The sequence below is a fragment of the Aedes aegypti genome, chromosome 2, assembly GCF_002204515.2.
Source record: "Aedes aegypti strain LVP_AGWG chromosome 2, AaegL5.0 Primary Assembly, whole genome shotgun sequence".
Taxonomy (NCBI): Eukaryota; Metazoa; Arthropoda; class Insecta; order Diptera; family Culicidae; genus Aedes; species Aedes aegypti.
Window position 1 is genome coordinate 165728710 of NC_035108.1, and position 19236 is coordinate 165747945.

Consider the following 19236-nt stretch of genomic DNA (forward strand, 5'->3'; position numbering starts at 1 on the left):
ACGCGAGTGTGGCCGTCGCTGCTTTGATGTAGTTCCACGATTCGAGCCAACTGCCAGTGAAGTGGTGGGCTATTCTCGTCGACGATGAGAACTAAGGCTCCCACTTGGAACTTGGTCACCTTGAAATCTCTCTGTAGCTTCTGTAACTCGTGCAAATAATCATGCGTACAAGCCTTCCAAAACCGTTGCTTCAAGTCCTGGACCAGTTGCCACGTCGATAATCTTCCTTGAGGGATGTGCTGGTACGATGGCTCCAGGATTGCTTGAAATTCCCGTCCGATCAGGAAGTGAGCGGGTGTAATTGCACTGACATCATTTGGGTCATCTGAAAGTTGTGTTAAAGGCCTCGAGTTCAATATAGCCTCTATTTGCACTAACACTGTCGAAAATTGTTCGAACGATAGTTTATGTTCCGCCATAATCATCTTTAGGTGTGATTTCACCGACTTAATGCCGGCCTCCCATATTCCGCCAAAGTGTGGACTGCTTGTTGGTATGAAAGACCAGTCGATGGCTCGTTGGGTGCAGAACTCGTTCAGTTTCAGCTGGTGTTGTTCTTCTTGGAATAGTGTAGATAGACGCTCCATTTCGTTGTTTGCGCCTTCGAAATTTGTTGCGTTATCCGAATACAGCTTCAAGGCGACTCCACGGCGACTCACAAAGCGTTGAAGTGCGCCCATGAACCCCTCGGTTGTCAAGTCGGAGACGGCCTCTAAATGTAGTGCCCGGGTGGCCATACATATAAAGACACATACATAGCCTTTCAACGTTGGTGCATTCTTCATTTTCGCATTTGGTCGTATTTTGAAAGGACCGGCAAAATCGAATCCCGTATTACCAAATACAGGTGACGGTTGAACACGATAGTCCGGTAAGTTTCCTATCAGTTGAGTGGCTCTCGTTGGCTTCATCCGGAAACAAGGAATGCACTGATGAACTAATTTACGAATAGTGCTCCTCGCGTCTAGTGGCCAATACCTTTGTCGAACAATGCCGAGGAGGCTGCGCTGTCCGATATGCACGTTCGAACGATGCAGGCACCGTATCAATGCAATCGCCACAGGATGCTTCTTACAGGGTGTCCATCCATCCGGGAAATCCGGGAAAACCGGGAAAAACCCGGGAATTGCAAATGATCGGGAAAAATACGGGAAATACCCGGGAATTTGGAGAACACCCCGGGAAAATATGTATTTCAAACATAAAACTACCGGTTTGTTTAAGTTTTAAGTCGTCTGTTATTAGTACTTCACATCATGAATAATTTTTGGTAAGTAGGATCTTTGAAACATTTCTAGAAGGGGATTTTTGGCAAGGTGCTTTTCGAGATGAGTGTTAGATTTTCATTTTAGTTCGTGGTAAATATTTAATGAGATATTTACCGGGACGGGGTTGGTGGTCTGATGGCTACCGCTTCTGCTTCATATGCAGAAGGTCATGGGTTCAATCCCAGGCCCGTCCCTTTCCTCGTACTTTGTAGTTGTGTATCTCTCACTTGCTTCTATCTTCCATTCTAAATATATCACACTCAAACTATTCGTTCATAGCAAACGCTAGAACCAGAGACGGACAAGAAACCGTTTCCCTAACGCTTCCTATTTCCACGCGCACGCCTTTCTTACGCCTGATACATAGGCAGTCTGCTAACCACAAAAGCAAACCTCTCTGCCATGCCTTTCCCCCAATCCATACACTCCCGCATGAACTGACGTGGATGCAGTGGAATATACGGTCTACGTGGGAGTCAGTTCAATGCATCATCAATTCCTCCCCCTTCCCCTCATTGGTCTGCATTCTGACGTGGCAGGTGCCATTGTTGCCTAAAAATAGAAGATCACCAGCACTTATACACTGAGGATGCCTGTTAGTCCCAAGCAGTCATTCGGTTGGTTCCTTGTGTAAGTGCAGCTGATCTGGCGATACTGGAGTGCATCCACGGGCGGCCAATCAAGCTCAAGCTCAATATTTAATGAGATATTTACCGGAATCGAACCGATAATTGACCAGTATTTGAAAGTTCTTTCTGAGAGATCACTGAAGTATTAGTAAATTGCTAATAAGATTTTTAGTGGATTCTAGAAAAGATCCTAGGCTGATTTTGCTTTAAATTCTTAGTAGATTTTTAGATGTTCGCAGAATGCTAAGCCAAAAAAAGTTTGCATTTATTGGGAGATCTTCTGAAATCCTGGACAGATTCATTAAGAGTTCCCTTTGGCGGATTTCTAGGGTTGTTGATGATACTGATTCTTAATGAAGCCTTGTCAGGATTACTAATTTGACTAGTCTTTGATCTATTACAAAGTTATTATGAGGCCTCTGACGAGATTTTGTGTAGATTTCTGCAGATTGACAGCGAATTCTTTCAATCATCCAAAACAAATTTCGTAACTAGATCTTTGATGGATAAAACAATAACGAGGACCTCTAGGTATTCTTGACCAGATTTTTGTTATTTTTTTGACAAGATTCTTGATATCTTGATCACATTTTTTGAAGATTACTTGGAAATTGCAATCTTGGATTTATGTCAAAAGTTTCAGCCAGTTTCATAGGAGAACAATAACATGTATTTGGAAATACCGTCTCTGTTATGTTTTTTCTTGGATTCAACATGAGTTTCATCAGATCAACTATTTCTCCATGAACAAGCCATGTCTAACGCATAATTCTTAAGGCATTCTTAGAAGGAAATAAGTTGGCTATTTGAGTTTATATAATTCCAAAATTTCTCTGAACTTCCTATGAATTGGGTCCTAAAATGTTTAATGAATTCTTGTTCTTATTTAATAATACGAAAGAGCATGTTCTTGCAACTATTTTAGCAATTTTTCAAGCTCAAATAACGGATATAACATATGTAAACTTTAATTTTAAAAATAATTCCAAATATGAACCTTGACACTTTTGATCATGTTTGACGATCACTTTGTCGAAAAAAAACGCCACAGGGCTTTTAGTTTTAACCTGAGAGTTTTAACACTAGGGTTGTTCCTATCTGACATTTCGGAAGGGACACGGTAAACAAAATATGCCCAAAATTTGAGTTTAAACCAAGGGGTCTGACAAAATCTCAAAAACCGTAAAAAATGTTTTTTGGACTTACACCAACGAAAACCATTTAAATATTTAGTAAACATGTGTTTCTGGTCTAAGTCTTAGCGTTTGGTTCTAAAATTGGGACAGGGCTTTAAGACCCTATTCGAGGGAGTCACGATCTTTTAGATATTTCAACAAATATGTTATATCTTTTGATCTAAAACTCTTTAAAAATTTTAACCAAAAATACAGAGCTATTACAAAAACTTCAAAATGTTATCCGCGAAAACCGCGACTTCTGAAATTCGATCCGCGACTGGAAGCAGAAGCACCAATCCGCGCCAAAAAAAATAAAAGACACGGACACCGTCTTCAGCCATTTAGCTGCACAGACTGTAACTTAACACTAGACAACGGACAAGCATGCTCCAGTGGCACAGCCGAGAAACATTCCTGACGAAAAGTTTCTATGGCTGACGCGGGAATCGAACCCACACCCACGACGATCACTGCCTGACGACACTAACCGCACGGCCACGAAGCCCACTGAAATATTCAAATTGTCATCGAAATCTTCATGTCACAATACCCAATCGATTTTTCGTAAAAAATATTTTAACATTGTTGTGTAAACTTAATTGTTTTAACAAATTTCTGTGTTCTTTGATGCACTTTTCTTAGTACCGTAATCCAGGGGCAAATTAATCACTATAACTTTCTGTTATATTATCCTTAGGAACTGAGATATTGTCAACTTAATTTCGGCAAAACCAGTACTTCTTTGATCTCCATCAGTGCATGTAACTATTTTTATAGGAAATAATAATGTATCATAAACCTAGCTTGAAAATAAAAAAATGAAAATGGTCCACTGGGGCGAAATTGATTTTCATATAATAAAGTAAAAATAAGAATAATAAATTTCTCCATCTACTAAATGTGGGTCCCCTAATACAGAAAATTACGTAAAAAAATCTTCCAGCTTTTGCATTTGATCATTTTATTTGGAAGTTTAACTTTGGAAACTAGAATAATATACCTAAATGTAGTTTATTTACCTTGTAATAGGCACGTTTTCCGAAAATAAACGGTTCGAAAAACTACGCTAGTTATGCAGTATGATTTTAAAATCGAGTTCAATAGTTCAACAAAATTCATATTCAAATTTTGCATATAAACTTAGCACCAGCGGATTGTTTAGTACTGACTTTTCCAACAGTATTGCTTACACCTTAAAAAAACTGTTAATATTTCTGTGCAAAACTATCCTTATAAAACTAAAACTAAAAATCTTAGCACGTATGAAGCATCCTTAAAAGATATTGCTTTTTGATACCGATCAAATTCGCCAAATGACCCGGATTACGATAACATTTCATTAGTCCGACAGTAATTGACCAATATACAGTACATTGCATCATACATTTAAAGCTCTTTCGACGTTTTATAAAAGATGCGTGAATATTTTGACTCGCAGATCCTTTCCTTATCCCACTAACCCAATATCCTTTCCACGGAAACTGTGGATATGCAGAGGTATACTCGGTCTCTAGTAACAATGGTTCTCTAACATTCTTTCCCTTCCCCGATAACCGTAAGGACGTGGCCGCCACCGTTATCGACTTTTGAATTATAAGCTTTTGGATTGTGCATTTTCAGAATGGTAGCAAATTGTTTAACTGACATTTTTTCCGATATTATATCTAGATACACAATGAATCCTAACCATCTTAGCAAGTGCCTTCAGATTTTATATTCTTTAATGCTTTTTAAATGTCGAATTACAGATGAAATGTTATTGCTTTTTATATTTTCCTACACCACATTTGGGGACGGACCTGGTGTAGTGGTTAGAACACTCGCCTCTCACGCCGAGGACCTGGGATCGAATCCCATCCCCGACATAGTCACTTATGACGTAAAAAGTTATAGTGACGACTTCCTTCGGAAGGGAAGTAAAGCCGTTGGTCCCGAGATGAACTAGCCTAGGGGGCCGTCCATAAATGACGTAGCATTTTTTCACTGATTTTTTACACCCCCCTCCCTGCTCGTAGCATTTCGTCACAAATGCTGGTACTCCTCCCATGGAAATACGTAGCATATCGAGCACCCCCCCCCCTAAATTTTTTAAACTTATTTTCCTTAGTGACTGGGTTGAAACAAAAAATTGGAATTGAGAAGTTCAATACAAAGTTTGATATTAATTACTGACTGAAATGAAAGGATAATCTATTCTAACAGTTTGATATACAGTAGCGCTCAAAAGTAATTTGAAAAAGTTTTAAATGCACATTTTCCTTGGTTTTGGTTTCCAGTTTCTTATAGACTAAATTATATTACTATTGCTGTTCTTACCATAAAAAACAAGTTTACTATAAAAAATGTGAAAAAAATTGATTGGATTGATGAAGCTCGTTACTGTCGAGTTAGGGTCCAATATATTTTATAATATATTTAACAAAAATTTCGTTATATTAGAGGATTGTTTTTTTAAATTATTCGTTGTTGGGAAATAGATTTCAATGAAGATGATCAAGAAAATATATTATTTTGAAATGAATCATCGTTAATATTATCCAATATCAAATCATTTTAGCAAACAGTGGCCAGATACATAAAAGATTACACTTGAAATATTTGGAATGTTTAGAAAATTTTAGCGATTATTATACAAATACAATACTCTCTATTAATATTTCAGTTGATTTTCATTATCGTTTCCATACTGAAATAATCTTACACAACCTATAATGAAACCGTTAAATAATAAAGATTCTTCAAATGACCGAGTTATTACCAAAATTTAATGATAGGGCAATTTTGTTAACACTCGAATCTATTATCCTCATGAATATTCAGGCTAATCCATCAAGAGCATTGATATATCAAAACAAATGATGAGTTGATTGGGTGGAGATATTGCGCGTAATTGCATCTCATCAAATGTGACAAAAAATCGATTGATAAGCTATTCATGCCTATTCAAAAGTAATGTCACGATAGCACCTTTTATTTTGATTGAATATAAAGTACTCAAATACGCATCATTTTACTTTTTCTAATATGAAATGCATAGAAAACTTTGTCCCTTTTTCCATGTTTGTCCGAAAAGGTGGAAGGTACACAACAAAAGAAAACTAGCGATTTTCATCAAGTCTGCCTTGATTGTCGTTGGCAAGCTGGAGTTTTCTTGCAGTTTAAAAAAAAAACATGTCATATTTCGTGTGTAGTATCGGTGCCTCCCTCCCAGGTTAGAGCATTGATTTTAAATCAATTAATTAAACTTATTTTGTGTATTTATAAATTTATTAATTTGGACACGAATATAATGTAATATTCACATAATTATTTAAAGCTTCAAAACATCTGTTTGATTGCATTTATCAAGAAAATCTAAAGTTTCATAGATATTTTTTTCAATCTTGTCATATGAATGTTTTGAAGCTTAATCATAATTTTATAACCCAAGTTTATAAGTAAAGAAAAGTAGTTCCATAAAAAATAATTGTATGCAATTTTTTTCAGCGCCTTTCTTTTTACGGACTTGATTCAAAATGCTACGTCCACTAGCTAGGACCCCTCCCTCCCCCTCGTCACACTTCGTCACAAATTCGTGAAGACCCCCCTCCCCCTAAAAAGCTACGTCATTTATGGACGACCCCTAGGGCTAAAAATCTCGTTAATAAAGTCAAACCAACCAACTACACCACATTTTTTACTATCAAGAATCCGTCATCGTAATTATTGCCATCATCGATACTTCACAAACAGTTTTTCAGTTTAAAACTGAAACTTATACGATGAAATTGTGTTCACTGTGTTTCAGTTGAAGAATTGAATATAGTGAATGCATTTTCTGTCAAGTAAACTTTCTTGATATTGAACGAAAAAAAACGCTATTTTCTGCAAAACTGGGCCCTAGTGACTAAACTACAAATTGCACTTTACAGCACTTAATGAGATGACGAGAGTTTACATTTTTAAATACAAATTTCCTAATGATGAACTGCACAACTTGTGTCAAAACAATTTATTGGCGATTTTTGTGGCATGATTTATGAAATCCGCGTTTTTGGCGACAGAATTGCCGTCGTTCGTGATGTTTGCGCCTGGCCTTGCGAAATTCGCGACCGTTGTAACAGCCCTGATATCGAGTCGCAGGATCTTTTTGTAATCTGTTTTTTAAGTTCTTGGACATCCGGGAAAAATCCGTGAATTTGAAAACTTATTTTGAATGGACACCCTGTTCTTAGGAAGCAAGGCTGGATGCTTCTGATGATATAGAAGCGACGAGTTTTTCAATCTTCCACCTACACGGAGAATCCCATCCGCCTCGTCGACGAAAGTATTTAAGTTGCGAGTCGAAAAGTTGAACTCCTTACCGGCTTGCAACGCGCTGATTTCAAGTTTGAAGGATTCTTTCTGCACCAATCGGATGATCAATGCAGATGCTCGTGATATTTCGGATGTTGGTAAACCTTTCGTAATGGTTGTCCTGCCGCTCTTCACATAGTCACAAAAACGAACAACATACGCCATTGTACGCTGCATGATCGGATATCGGCTGATTCGATCGAAAAGCTGCAATCGAGGATGCTCTGGCGTTGTCACCAAAACAGTTTTGCGTAGCTCCGGCAGCTGATCTTCTTGAATGGGTTGGGGTTCCTCAATACCACTGTCGGTGTGTCGTAGATTGGGTGGCCCATGCCACCACAGTTCATCAGATTGCAGATTTTTCGGCTCCACTCCTCTGGATATGGAATCAGCTGGGTTGGACTTGGAAGGGATATAATTCCAAGTGAATCGGTTGGTCAGCTCTCGAATTTCATGGACTCTATTTCCGACGTATACAGCAAGAGATTCAGGCGATTTTTTTAGCCAGCACAATACAATCTGTGAATCACTCCAGAGAATAACGGATTCAAATTTCACATCGAGCGCCTCCAGCTGCTTGACGGCCAATCTTGATAACAGCAGAGCAGCCAACAGCTCTGCACGGGGTGTCGTTATTTCCTTTTGTTTTCCCTTCTTTCGTGGTAGAATCCTAGACTTGCTGCAAATAAGCTTCAGCGTAGCAGATCCATCGTCTTTCACGATTCTGGTGTACAAGCACGCCCCATACGCCAGGTCTGAAGCGTCTGCAAACCCGTGTAATTCTACGGAGCGAGCTCCGTCAGCAAGAATCCATCTCGGTATCTTCAGCTCGTTGAGCCAGCGCAATTGACTCCGAAAATCCATCCAGAAGTTGGCCATCTCGTTCGGTACGGATTGATCCCAATCCAGATTGAGAGACCATAACTCCCGCATAATAAGTTTCGCAGCTGTAACCACAGGGCCAACAAAACCCAATGGGTCAAAAATCCTTGCGATCTGGCTGAGAATCATCCTCTTCGTGAGTCGATCCGATCCAACGGCGTCTTCAACCAGCACGACAAAGGTGAAACAATCTTCCTGTGGACGCCAGACTACGCCCAGGGTCTTGATTACAATATTTATGCTTGGATCTTCAATGTTCAAAACACCTTCTTGCATATCCTGTGGGACATCCTGAAGCACTGCTTCCGAATTAGAGCAAATTTTATGCACGTCGAAACATCCTTTGCGCAGTAATCCGATGATCTGGGTTTTCAGCTCTAAGGCGTCCTCTAGCGTATTCGCCCCAGTCAGCACGTCGTCAATGTAGAATGACTTCTCAACTGCCACAGCAGCTAACGGATATAGTGTCCCCTCATCAATGGCTAATTGCTTTAGCGCCATCGTGGCCAGAAATGGAGACGATGCAAGTCCATACGTAACCGTCCGCAAATCGTATGTCTGGAGCGGCTGATCGCAGTTAGACCGATGCATAATCCTCTGGTATAGTCTGTCATCAGCGTGTACCTCGACTTGGCGGTACATTTTCGGTATATCGGCTGTTATCCCATACTTATAGGCTCTAAAGTTCGATACGATGCTAATCAAATCATTTTGAACGGTTGGTCCAATCATTTGCGTATTGTTGATCGACACGCCAGTAGTAGACTCAGCCTACCCGTCGAATACTACTCGGAGTTTTGTTGTTCTGCTGCTAGGTTTCAATACGTAGTGATGAGGAAGATAATATGCCGACTGTGGAGCCTTATCGACCGCATTATTGTTCAACTCCATGTGCCCAAGTAGTTCGTATTCGCGAAGAAACGACATGTACTGATCTTTTAATACAGGCGCTTTGTCCAATCTCCTCTCCAAGGCGAAGAAGCGTTTCCCAGCCATCGTGCGTGATTCGCCCAGTTGTTGTTTCAGGTCGTTGAACGGGAGACGGACAATGTACCGTCCTTCCGCAGTACGCTCATGAGTCTGTCGAAAATGATCCAAGCATTCCTCTTAAGCTGTTTGAGTTTGCGCAATAGGGTCGCAGTAGGCTTCGATTTCCCAAAACCGCTTTACGAGATGTCCAATGTCTTCTTCCGCTCGCGCGCAGAGTGAATGGAGTACTGAAGGCTCCTTATCGGGGACAGAACCACTCAAGACCCAACCGAACTGCGTTTCCTGGAGTATCGCTGAACAATTCAGTAGTTGAACACGTCCGAACTTCAGCATCTCAAAGAATATTTCGGCGCCCAAGAGCATATCAATCTTATCCGGAACACCAAAGCTCGGGTCAGCTAGGTGGATATCTTCAGGAATGGTGATCGCTCTTGAATCCACTTTCGTAACTGGTAAATCTCCGGTTATCTTCGGCACCACTAGCATCTCAAGACAAGCGGTGTAATCTGTTAATCGGGATTTCAATTTAGCGTGGATCTTGAACCGAATCTTCGTTCGTGTTTCATTCAGCCCTCTAATCGAATAGTTCGCAGGCTGCTTCTTTAATCCCAACAGAGCAGCGAAGTGCTCACACACAAAGTTTGTATGTGAGCCTGAGTCGAGAAGAACCCTACAAGGGTAAGGGTTGTTCGCTCTTCCATGATTCGATACTTGCTGCTCGTTTCGTTTATCGCCGTCTGATGGTCCAACAACTAATGGTGGAGAATCGTTCTTTTTCATGGGAGTGTCGTTCGGATGCAGCGTTGTGTGGTGCCGTTTGCTACATTTCTTGCAAGAATGCTCAGATGAGCAACCAACCGTACGATGCCCCTTTTGGAGACAGTTGAAACACGCTCCGATTCGACGCAGGGTACTGTAGCGATCCGCGAGATTCGCCTTCTTGAAAATGTCGCATTTCCATAATTCGTGGTTGCTAGAGCACTGTGGACACTTGTCAGATGTGGTTACCAATCTGCTGCCCTTGGATCTCGTTTCAACCATCTGCCTTCCTGGTTTCACCGGCTTCACGACACGTTCGTCCGGAGGGCGAATTTTCTCCAGCACTCGGCATCGTTCTCTCAAGAAGTCCATCGTAGTTTCATAATCTGGCATTTCGTTGGCAGCCTGATCCAACTCCCACGCCTTATGGGTCTCGCCATCTAGCTTCTTCGTGATCCGATTTATCAGCATACTTTCACCTAGTCCATCAACAGGAAGTTCTAGGTTCTTGAGCGCGTCAACATTCCTCGTACAAACATCTATCAGCTTACGTAGGTCCGCAGCGTTTTCACCACACATCTTGGGAAGATCGAAGAGAGCATCGATATGCTTGTCGATAATAAGCCGCTTATCCTCAAATCTTTCGGTCAACGTCGCCCACGCAGCAGCATAATCGTTGTTGTTAATTATCTCCTGATCGATGATGCCGGCTGCTTTACCCACCAACGAGTTGCGGAGATGATACAACTTTATCGCCGGTGACTCCGATTGGTAGCGGTCCATGATGGTATCGAACATTGATTTGAAAGCGTACCAATTCTCATAAGTACCGTCAAACGTAGGCAGCGGCACTTTCAGTGGAGGCAGGTGCATCGTCACAGCTGGGACCGCCGACGTGGCCGCTGTCGATGCCGAGGGCGCCACTGTCGGCCTCTCTCGTTGAGCAATATCATCAAGCAGTTTAGTAATAATAACATACAACTCACCGTATCGCTGCTCGAAATCAATGTACTTCTCCTCCACTTCGTTGTGGGTATCTTCGTCGACGTCGAGACCATAGATGCACTTCTGGACCGTATTGTATTCAGCAAACGCATCTTCTATGGTCTTCAGCTGCAGGTAGTGTTTGTTTGCCAAATTGTTATTGCACTTGTACAGCATGCACCCGCTGCAATTTTCGCTCCAGTGCATTCGACTGGATTTTAATCACTTTCAGTTCTTCATTCATTCTTCGCAATTGAAATTTCTTCTTCTGTTTTTTCTTTTGTTCACTGATCGGTTCGATCGTTTGGTTCTCACCGTCTCGGTTTGATTGTGCTTCTGTTTGCGCTCCACCTCTCGATGTCAACGGAGTTTCGAACATTTTGCTTCACTTCACACTCGAATCGGAACCGGTTGGGAAACACTGATAGGCCATCTTAGCTTAGAACGCATTCGCGCACACACACAGCTCTACACTATGGCCTTGAAACGATTTCCGCTCAAAAAAACAATCGATTCGTTTCTCAAATGCTTTTTATTTTTCGTTATTGCAAGCACAAGCACAATCAATCTTGTTTTCAGTAAACACGACTCGTCACGATGTTCAGGAGATATGAATTTTTAAGGTTTGAAATATATAGGCAAACCGTGAAAATTTATCTAGAGTTTTCCGGGAAAATAGGCCACTATAATTTTTTTTAATTTTACTTTTAGTCATATATCCACGAGCTCTACCTTTGGTGAAAATTTCATACAAATCGGAAAACCTCCGGCCCAAATTGTCCGATAATAAAAAAAATCCCCTACAGGGGCACAAAAACCCGACCTGGGACAGTGATCTCCCAGAATAACTCCGGGCACACGAACTATCCCAAGATCACTTTTAGAAACTAGATATGTGTACGAGTATACTGACATAAAATATTGAAATGTGTTAAGTACTCGCTGAGCGGTGAGTTTTAGTTTTTTTTGCTTTCGCTTAGGCCTATACGGGTTAGTTGCTTCCTGAAATTCTGCCTTGAATAACTTCATGATTTTTATTTTAAAAGATTCCTTTCTTCAGGAAATATAATCAAATAAATCACACAGAGATTCGTTCAGTAATTTCACTTATTTTGCCTCTCGATTTTTTTAAGTGTTATTCCAACCGAAATTGATAGAATAATTTATGAAAATAATTCTTCATTAAGCTTCGGACAAATAAACACAATGTCAATCATTATATGTCCCAATAGAGTTGTGTAGCCTTTGTCCCTTATGGTTATGTACACTACGTGGAAAATTCTGGAAGTTTCAAACAAATGCATGGACTGCTGTCAGCTCCCAGTGAAATATTTAAAACCATGTAGCTAAGCTTATTAAGCTTTAGAATATTTATCCTGGCCTGGTCATTCCTCACCTGTCATCCTGGTCACACCTCCTAGAACTGCTGCTGCTCCAACCATGGCATACAAACCCGGCGTGATGCAATCATCGCCCGTTGAGCATTCTCCGGAGAAAATCCAAATTTTTGGGTAATGATAAGCCAGTTGTTCCATTCCTGCAAAAATAATCAAATATTTTACGAAACCAGATTTTCGAATAACGAAAAAACCTACCAATTCCAACTATGCGACCCATAATGGCGCCCAGTGCTAGCGATGGAATGAACAAACCACATGGCACTTTCATACCGAAGGTGAATATGGTCATAATCAGTTTCATCATCAGGGCCAACGTTAGTAGCCATATCGCTTTGTATACTCCCGGACCTGCGGCAGCAATTTCGATAGCCGAGTTGACGTCGGTAAAGTTACGATTGTAGTCACTACAAGAAAAAATCACTGTAAATCTTACAACAAACCGCCTTTTTTAAATAATAGTTACCATAAGTAGTCCCTGTTTGAGATGCCACACTGACTGAACAGCAGGTAGATCAACTCGCTTGTGTTCATTCGTGTGTAGTGATTTGGATAAGCGATAACAGCAGTAATGAAAGTAACGGCAAGAACTTCGGTTACTGGATACTGTCCCAATTTGCTATACTTCCTGAAACGGCACCACCATAGGTTGGCTTTGATGAATAGTGTTGCGATGATACCCTAAATAGGAAAATAGAAAGGAATCGATAAAGTTTAGTTTGTTTGACCATGAGCTAAATATAATTACCCCTATAATTCCAAGTCCAATGAATGGCACCAGCTCAAAGAATATCCAAGGTTTGTTGTACTCCACATAGAACAGCACTGAATGCTCGTTACCAAACGGATTGATCGATCGCAATATGAACGCTGCTATCAGCGCGCAAAAGAACGATCGCCACAACGTCTTCAGCGGGAAGTAGTATGAAACTTCTTCTAAACTAAACAGAACTCCTCCAATGGGGGCCCCAAAAGCCACTGATACACCAGCTGCTGCAGCCGCCGATATGATTTCACGCTTCTTTGCCTCATTTCTTCCATATTTTGGGAACAAGTAGGACAGTATGTTTCCTATACAGCTCGCAATGTGCACCATTGGGCCTTCCTTACCTAAGCTAAGACCTGTTGATACGGCCAGTATGAGGCCGACTGACTTTATGATGAGCGTCCACTTGCCCAAATAACTTCGGATAATGAATCCAGATAGGATGGTTTTGATTTCCGGTATACCGGAACCACATGCATAAGGTGCAAACATTCGCACCAGTGATGCTGCCAATAGGGCAAATAACATAGCCCACGCAATGTAGAAAAAGTATGATATGATGTAGGCTCCCACACCCTCACGTGATGATGTTAGTATCTCTGACCACGTGTACCACTGTGAACAATTGCCACTGACGAAGCTTGTTTCATTGGATGACCAACAGCACTGCTCCCGGTTCAACCAGAACGCTTGCGGACAGATTCCAAACTTTAAATCGGTCATCCAACTGGCACCAATATCGATCACACCAGCCACACAACCGGTGAACAACCCTACCAATAGGACACAAACCCATCCTGATGAGGCGTCGTGAGCTCCCTGTAAAAAGTTAAAAATCATAAGATCTTTTTTTTTTATTTAAGGCACTCTGTGCTCGTGGCCAATACTGTGCCGGAATCAGGTGATCTGTAGCTTCTTTACCGACACAGATCTATTTTTAAGAGGCAAATAACCATCAACCATCACCGTTTTAAAAATTTTCAAAACCAGTTTTTTTGCTCAAATTTGAAGCAATCTTCATGAAAATCTATCATTGCATTATACTTGCTATCTAAAATGCAATGATATATTTTCATGAAGATTTCTTAAAAATTGAACGAAAAAACTGGTTTTTCATTTTTGATTATTGCTGATGATTGAATGATGGATTCTTGAGCCTTAACTTATTTATATTTACATCAACTTTCACTCTCTCCTACTCTTTTACTCTCACACCGAGCAGGTAGAAGAGAGCTCTGTTGTTAGTGAGGCTAGCTGCCTGCGAAGAGGGTCAGTTTGTCTCAGTCACCATCTGATACTGACGGAGGATGAATGTGCTCCCCAAAGCACGGTCCTCCGTGAGGCGTCTTCTGGTGGCTGGACGGGCTTTTTGTGGAGGGGCTGGGAATCGAACCCATGACCTTCCGCTTATGAAGCGAAAGCGTAACCTCAAGGCTACAGACCCCCCTATCATAAGATCTTGTAATCATAAAAGCATTCTGTGTCTTACCTTTATCAGATCCCAAACGAGTCCTGTCGTTTTTTCACGATATACCGATGTCGCATCCGGTCGCGTGCTATATCACGCTGCCAGTCGATGGTATGGAAATCGTCATACTGACCGATACCGGGAATATCGTCACTGTTGTCCGTCATTCCGGAAAATGAAATACCTAAGAGCAAACAGGAGGATGAACACATTATGCACTTTTCGTTGTTTATAATTTGAATTTAACCACCAGCATGCTATTAGCGAAACTCACTACGTTAATTATCCATTAATCTTCATTGAAAACGTTTGTTTTAAGATTCTCGAATGTCAACTTCCCAAAATAATACTGTTTTGGTACCGAAGCCAATTACTTGGTAGAACAATTTTGAAAACTCGAACTTTAGGATAATACCTATATGACTTAGTTTAAAAATCTATTTCCGTTCCGAGGAAAGATGACATTCAGAGAAATAGGTTTCGATGTAATGTTGCAATAGAAATTAATCCGCGATCATCAAAAACTTATAAGCAGAATGATGGGACACCACATGTGTGTAGGATTTACATTTACAAATGAATCAAAGTTACCTTCTACCAGCGTGGAAAAGGATACGGCTGCTATAGAATCTGTTACAAAATATAATATAAATTTAACTAGAAATCATGCTATTAAAAAGCCATGGTGTAAAAACAGACATTAGATACTAAAAATAAATTAATGGATCGTACTATCTGCATCCTGAGTATGAGCCTAAACAAGTTCTATAAAATTTTCGTTTAGTGTCTATAATTTGCACGCGTTTTTAATTAAAATTTCAAAAACGGATAAATTTCTTCCAGGCATTAAAGCTAAATTTGGTAAAATTGGACTTCTACAGGAGAACACGCTTTAAATGTTATCGGGCTCATCTGGACTAACACATAATTTGTATAATTTTTTCACATGCTTCAAAAACGTTCGAAAAATCTTTACGGAATTTGCTTGAATAATGCTTGTATGCAGAATCGTATTGCTGTGGCCCCCAGTCACCACATTTTTAGGGCCCGGCAAATCACGACTGAAAATATTTATATATAAGCATTTCAGAACAATAAGAAGCCATAATTAGGATAGCAATTTTTTTAAATAACATGAACAGATGTTACACTATTATAGGTCATTTTCATTTGAATTACATGTGGAATAGAGTACCTAACAATCGTGACTAGATTACCCGTTTATAGTGTGTGCAGCGTATTGAAAAAAAAATATCAGACAAATTCAATGCGTTTCAAAGCAAAAATGGGGGAGAGCCTGTCAAAATATTGATGGACAAAATATTTAAATTATTATGGATTAACTCCTTAGCCTTCGAAAACATTTAAAAAGCTTCAAAAATGATTTAAATCAAATATTAAAGCGCCATCCTTTTACCATTATGATATTGCTCGCAGTTCTGAAGTAACTATGTTCTTATTGTTAATATTGATTCAGAAAACTACAAGCGCTTGTATTTTTTAATACATTTTTTTACGAATTACTAATTTCTTCAGTTTTTGAGAACTCTAAACAATGTTTCAGCCTAAAAATTTCAGTCTATCTGTGACATTCGGATCAATAGTTTTGAAACAAATACCTAAGTTCATAGCTCTCAAAAATTGAGATAATTGAAAATAAAATGAATCTGTTGAGAAACGACGGAGATATAGCTATTTGATATTGATTATTTTGTATAGGAAAACGGTTTCGTTGCATTTTATATGATCGATAATGTACATTATCAATAACCAAGACGAGTTGCTAAAAACTGAAATCTCGTTTTAATATTTTTTTATTCAATAGTAACTCATACCTAAAGTATTCTGAAACCGAGTTATGTACATGATGGATTTAGAATCGTTTAAAACAAACTTTTAATAATTAAAACCTTATCCAGAAAATTTACAAAAAAAAGTTGTTAGGACAACTATGTTTCGATTCATTCTGATTTCCCAGAAATACTATGGAAAGGGCCTCCACAATACTGTGGACCCGGGGCCTCACATTTGTAAATCCGACCCTGTATGTATGAAATACTGAGGAAACCCCAGGAGGAACCTCGGGAGAAAATTTATGGGGGAACTTCATGAGGAATTATAGAAGGAATTTATTTAGAATTTTTTGTTTATACCCCTAAAAGATCTCCTGGAATAAATATTTTTGAAAAAGTGTAAAATTTACTGGAGTAACAAGTAGACATATAGGAAAAACATTAAAAGAACTTCCTGAGGAATCCAGGAAAAAAATCAGAGCAATCCCTGTTGAATTTTCTTAAGAAATCAGCGTTGAACAGTTGATTCCCTGGAGACTGACGAGTTTTTTGCAGAAATTTTAGCTCGATTACTCTATGGATTTTCCAAGAATTTCCGCTTCTTAGAAACAATCTCCACGATTTCGCGTATAACTTGAACTTGCTAGGCGCTAGGGCAACTTGCTCTATGTAAGGCAATTTTGTTATTATCGTCATGTTGGGTTTTCTAAAACCCAGTGCTGTAAAAACTTCATGTTCCGAAAAATCAAACATGAGTTGACATCTCTTTGACTCTTGGCTTGTATTTTCAAAGTTTTTTTTTACGCGAAGCAGTAATTTTCTATTTGTCTTATAGAATTATGATGATGTTGGACAGATGAGCTCAAGTTGTTCTTGAGCGGACTGACGAAGTTTTTTTGTTGAGAGGGCTAGGAATCAAACCCATGACCATCCGCTTATAAAACGAATTCAAAGAGAAAATCTAAGAAGAGAAATCGATTACTACAGATACGCTTGAACGCGAGATTTGAGTATTGTACCTTTTAATTCCGCCCTAATTGCGTATCTTTTGACAGATACGCGTATTTTAACCATCACTGATAGCCTTCTTCAGTGTCAGTGAATCGCATCTACTTCCTCAAAGTAAGATTTGTGACATACACTGAAGTTTATTTACGCTGTTATTTAAAAAAACAGTGTCAGATTTTTTTTCATGCAAAACAATGTTCTACAGTCTACACTATAATTCGTATGGTCATGAAACGTCGTAAACATGAAGATTTTTTCACGTCGTTTGTTTTAAACAATTTGTTTGTAATAACGTCGTTTTTAAATAACGCGTTTTTATGCGGTACGTCGGTCGACGTAAGTAAGCCATAGTGTATATCTCAAATGAAAGTGCTCTCGCTTATCAATGAAGATCGGACTAGGTACACTCAAAATAATCCAAACGTCAAGTCTACGTGAATAATCACGATTTGCATAGAAGTACTGATTAACATGTGAAGAAATTCGAGTGGTGAAAAATCGCTATAAAAAGTCGAGTGTTCGGAATATAAGTCATGTTCGGAATTTGAAACAAAAAGGTAATTTACGACAATTTTGTTCATATTTTGACAGTCAAATGGACGACTGTCTCGTTCGATATAATACGAAATCAAATTTGTGCAAAACAGATATTCATCCGTACTAGCCTTACACTGTCAGTATGGTGAAGTCATATCTGTACTTTTTCTACGACACCTTTTAACTATTTTTACTATCACTAGAATTTCTAGAATGTAGCTGAGATTAAACATTGCACTGATATGAACCTTGCTGTCAGTCCTAGAAAAACAAATGACCACTTTTAAAATTATTACAAAAAATGACTTGAGTGAACCTCAGATCTTGAGTGATTTATTACTTATACCAGGCCCTTTCTATAGTCGATAATTTTGACAATTACGTTTTAGTTTCCATGCTAATTTTAAGCAGACCATGTTTAGATGTCTTAACAAATAAAAAATCTTCTCCGTGATGGATGAAATTTGAATGTAGATTTAAATAATAGATTACTGATCGATGAAGTCAACTTCTACACAATCTTCACTAACATTAATCTATTTCACATCTAGAACGCCTAATCAATCAATTTGAAATGTGCATCTAATGTAATACACAAATGATTGATGCAGCGCACATATCTACAATCTATAAGCTCTAATTCACATCGATAAGCAAATTAACTTATCGTTTAATTTAAACTAGGTAACTTACCTTCATGGTCCGAATGAAAATCTCGTCCGAATCGACTATGCGTGGGCGACGTCCTCACGCTGTTATCACTGCCGGCGTGCAGACTGCCACCTAATCCGCTTCCAGTAGCACCCAAACTCTCTCCGCCCACGCCGTCCTCCCGGCCACCACTGCCATTCGAAGACGAGTGATACTGATAGTTGGGATTGCTTACGTTATTTGGCGTAATGTCAATCATCTCGTCGTCCGATGTTAGCGAAGTCGTATTTATGAAACTCCTCTCATTAGTTGGCGATGCAGTCTGTTGGGAAAATATGTGTGGAAAAAAAAAAACCAGTCAATAGATATAGCCATAATGCTAGGAGGAATTTTCTCCAATAAATTATTAATAGCAAAGGTTGTCCTGCGTTGAGGGAGGATGCAAAAGAAGAAAAAAAAAGTGTTTTTTGGCATCAGACTTTATATGTCCCTTAGAAGTATCGACATTAATAACTAAAAGAACAGTTCAGGAAGAAGAATGTTCTGTTCACATGGAATAATTTAGAAATCATTGTCTACGATGTTGTTTGC

At 39.4% G+C, this 19236-nt stretch overlaps 1 protein-coding gene across 1 annotated transcript in view; it reads right to left on the reverse strand.

The window, feature by feature from the left end:
* LOC5572287 (H(+)/Cl(-) exchange transporter 5) overlaps window positions 1–19236 on the reverse strand; it is a 33809-nt gene that overhangs the window by 3216 nt on the left and 11357 nt on the right. Inside the window, 7 exon segments of the mRNA XM_001653922.2 lie at window positions 12422–12562; window positions 12621–12829; window positions 12889–13103; window positions 13171–14007; window positions 14678–14694; window positions 14697–14840; window positions 18688–18967. Coding sequence (XP_001653972.2) covers window positions 12422–12562; window positions 12621–12829; window positions 12889–13103; window positions 13171–14007; window positions 14678–14694; window positions 14697–14840; window positions 18688–18967 — 1843 coding nt within the window.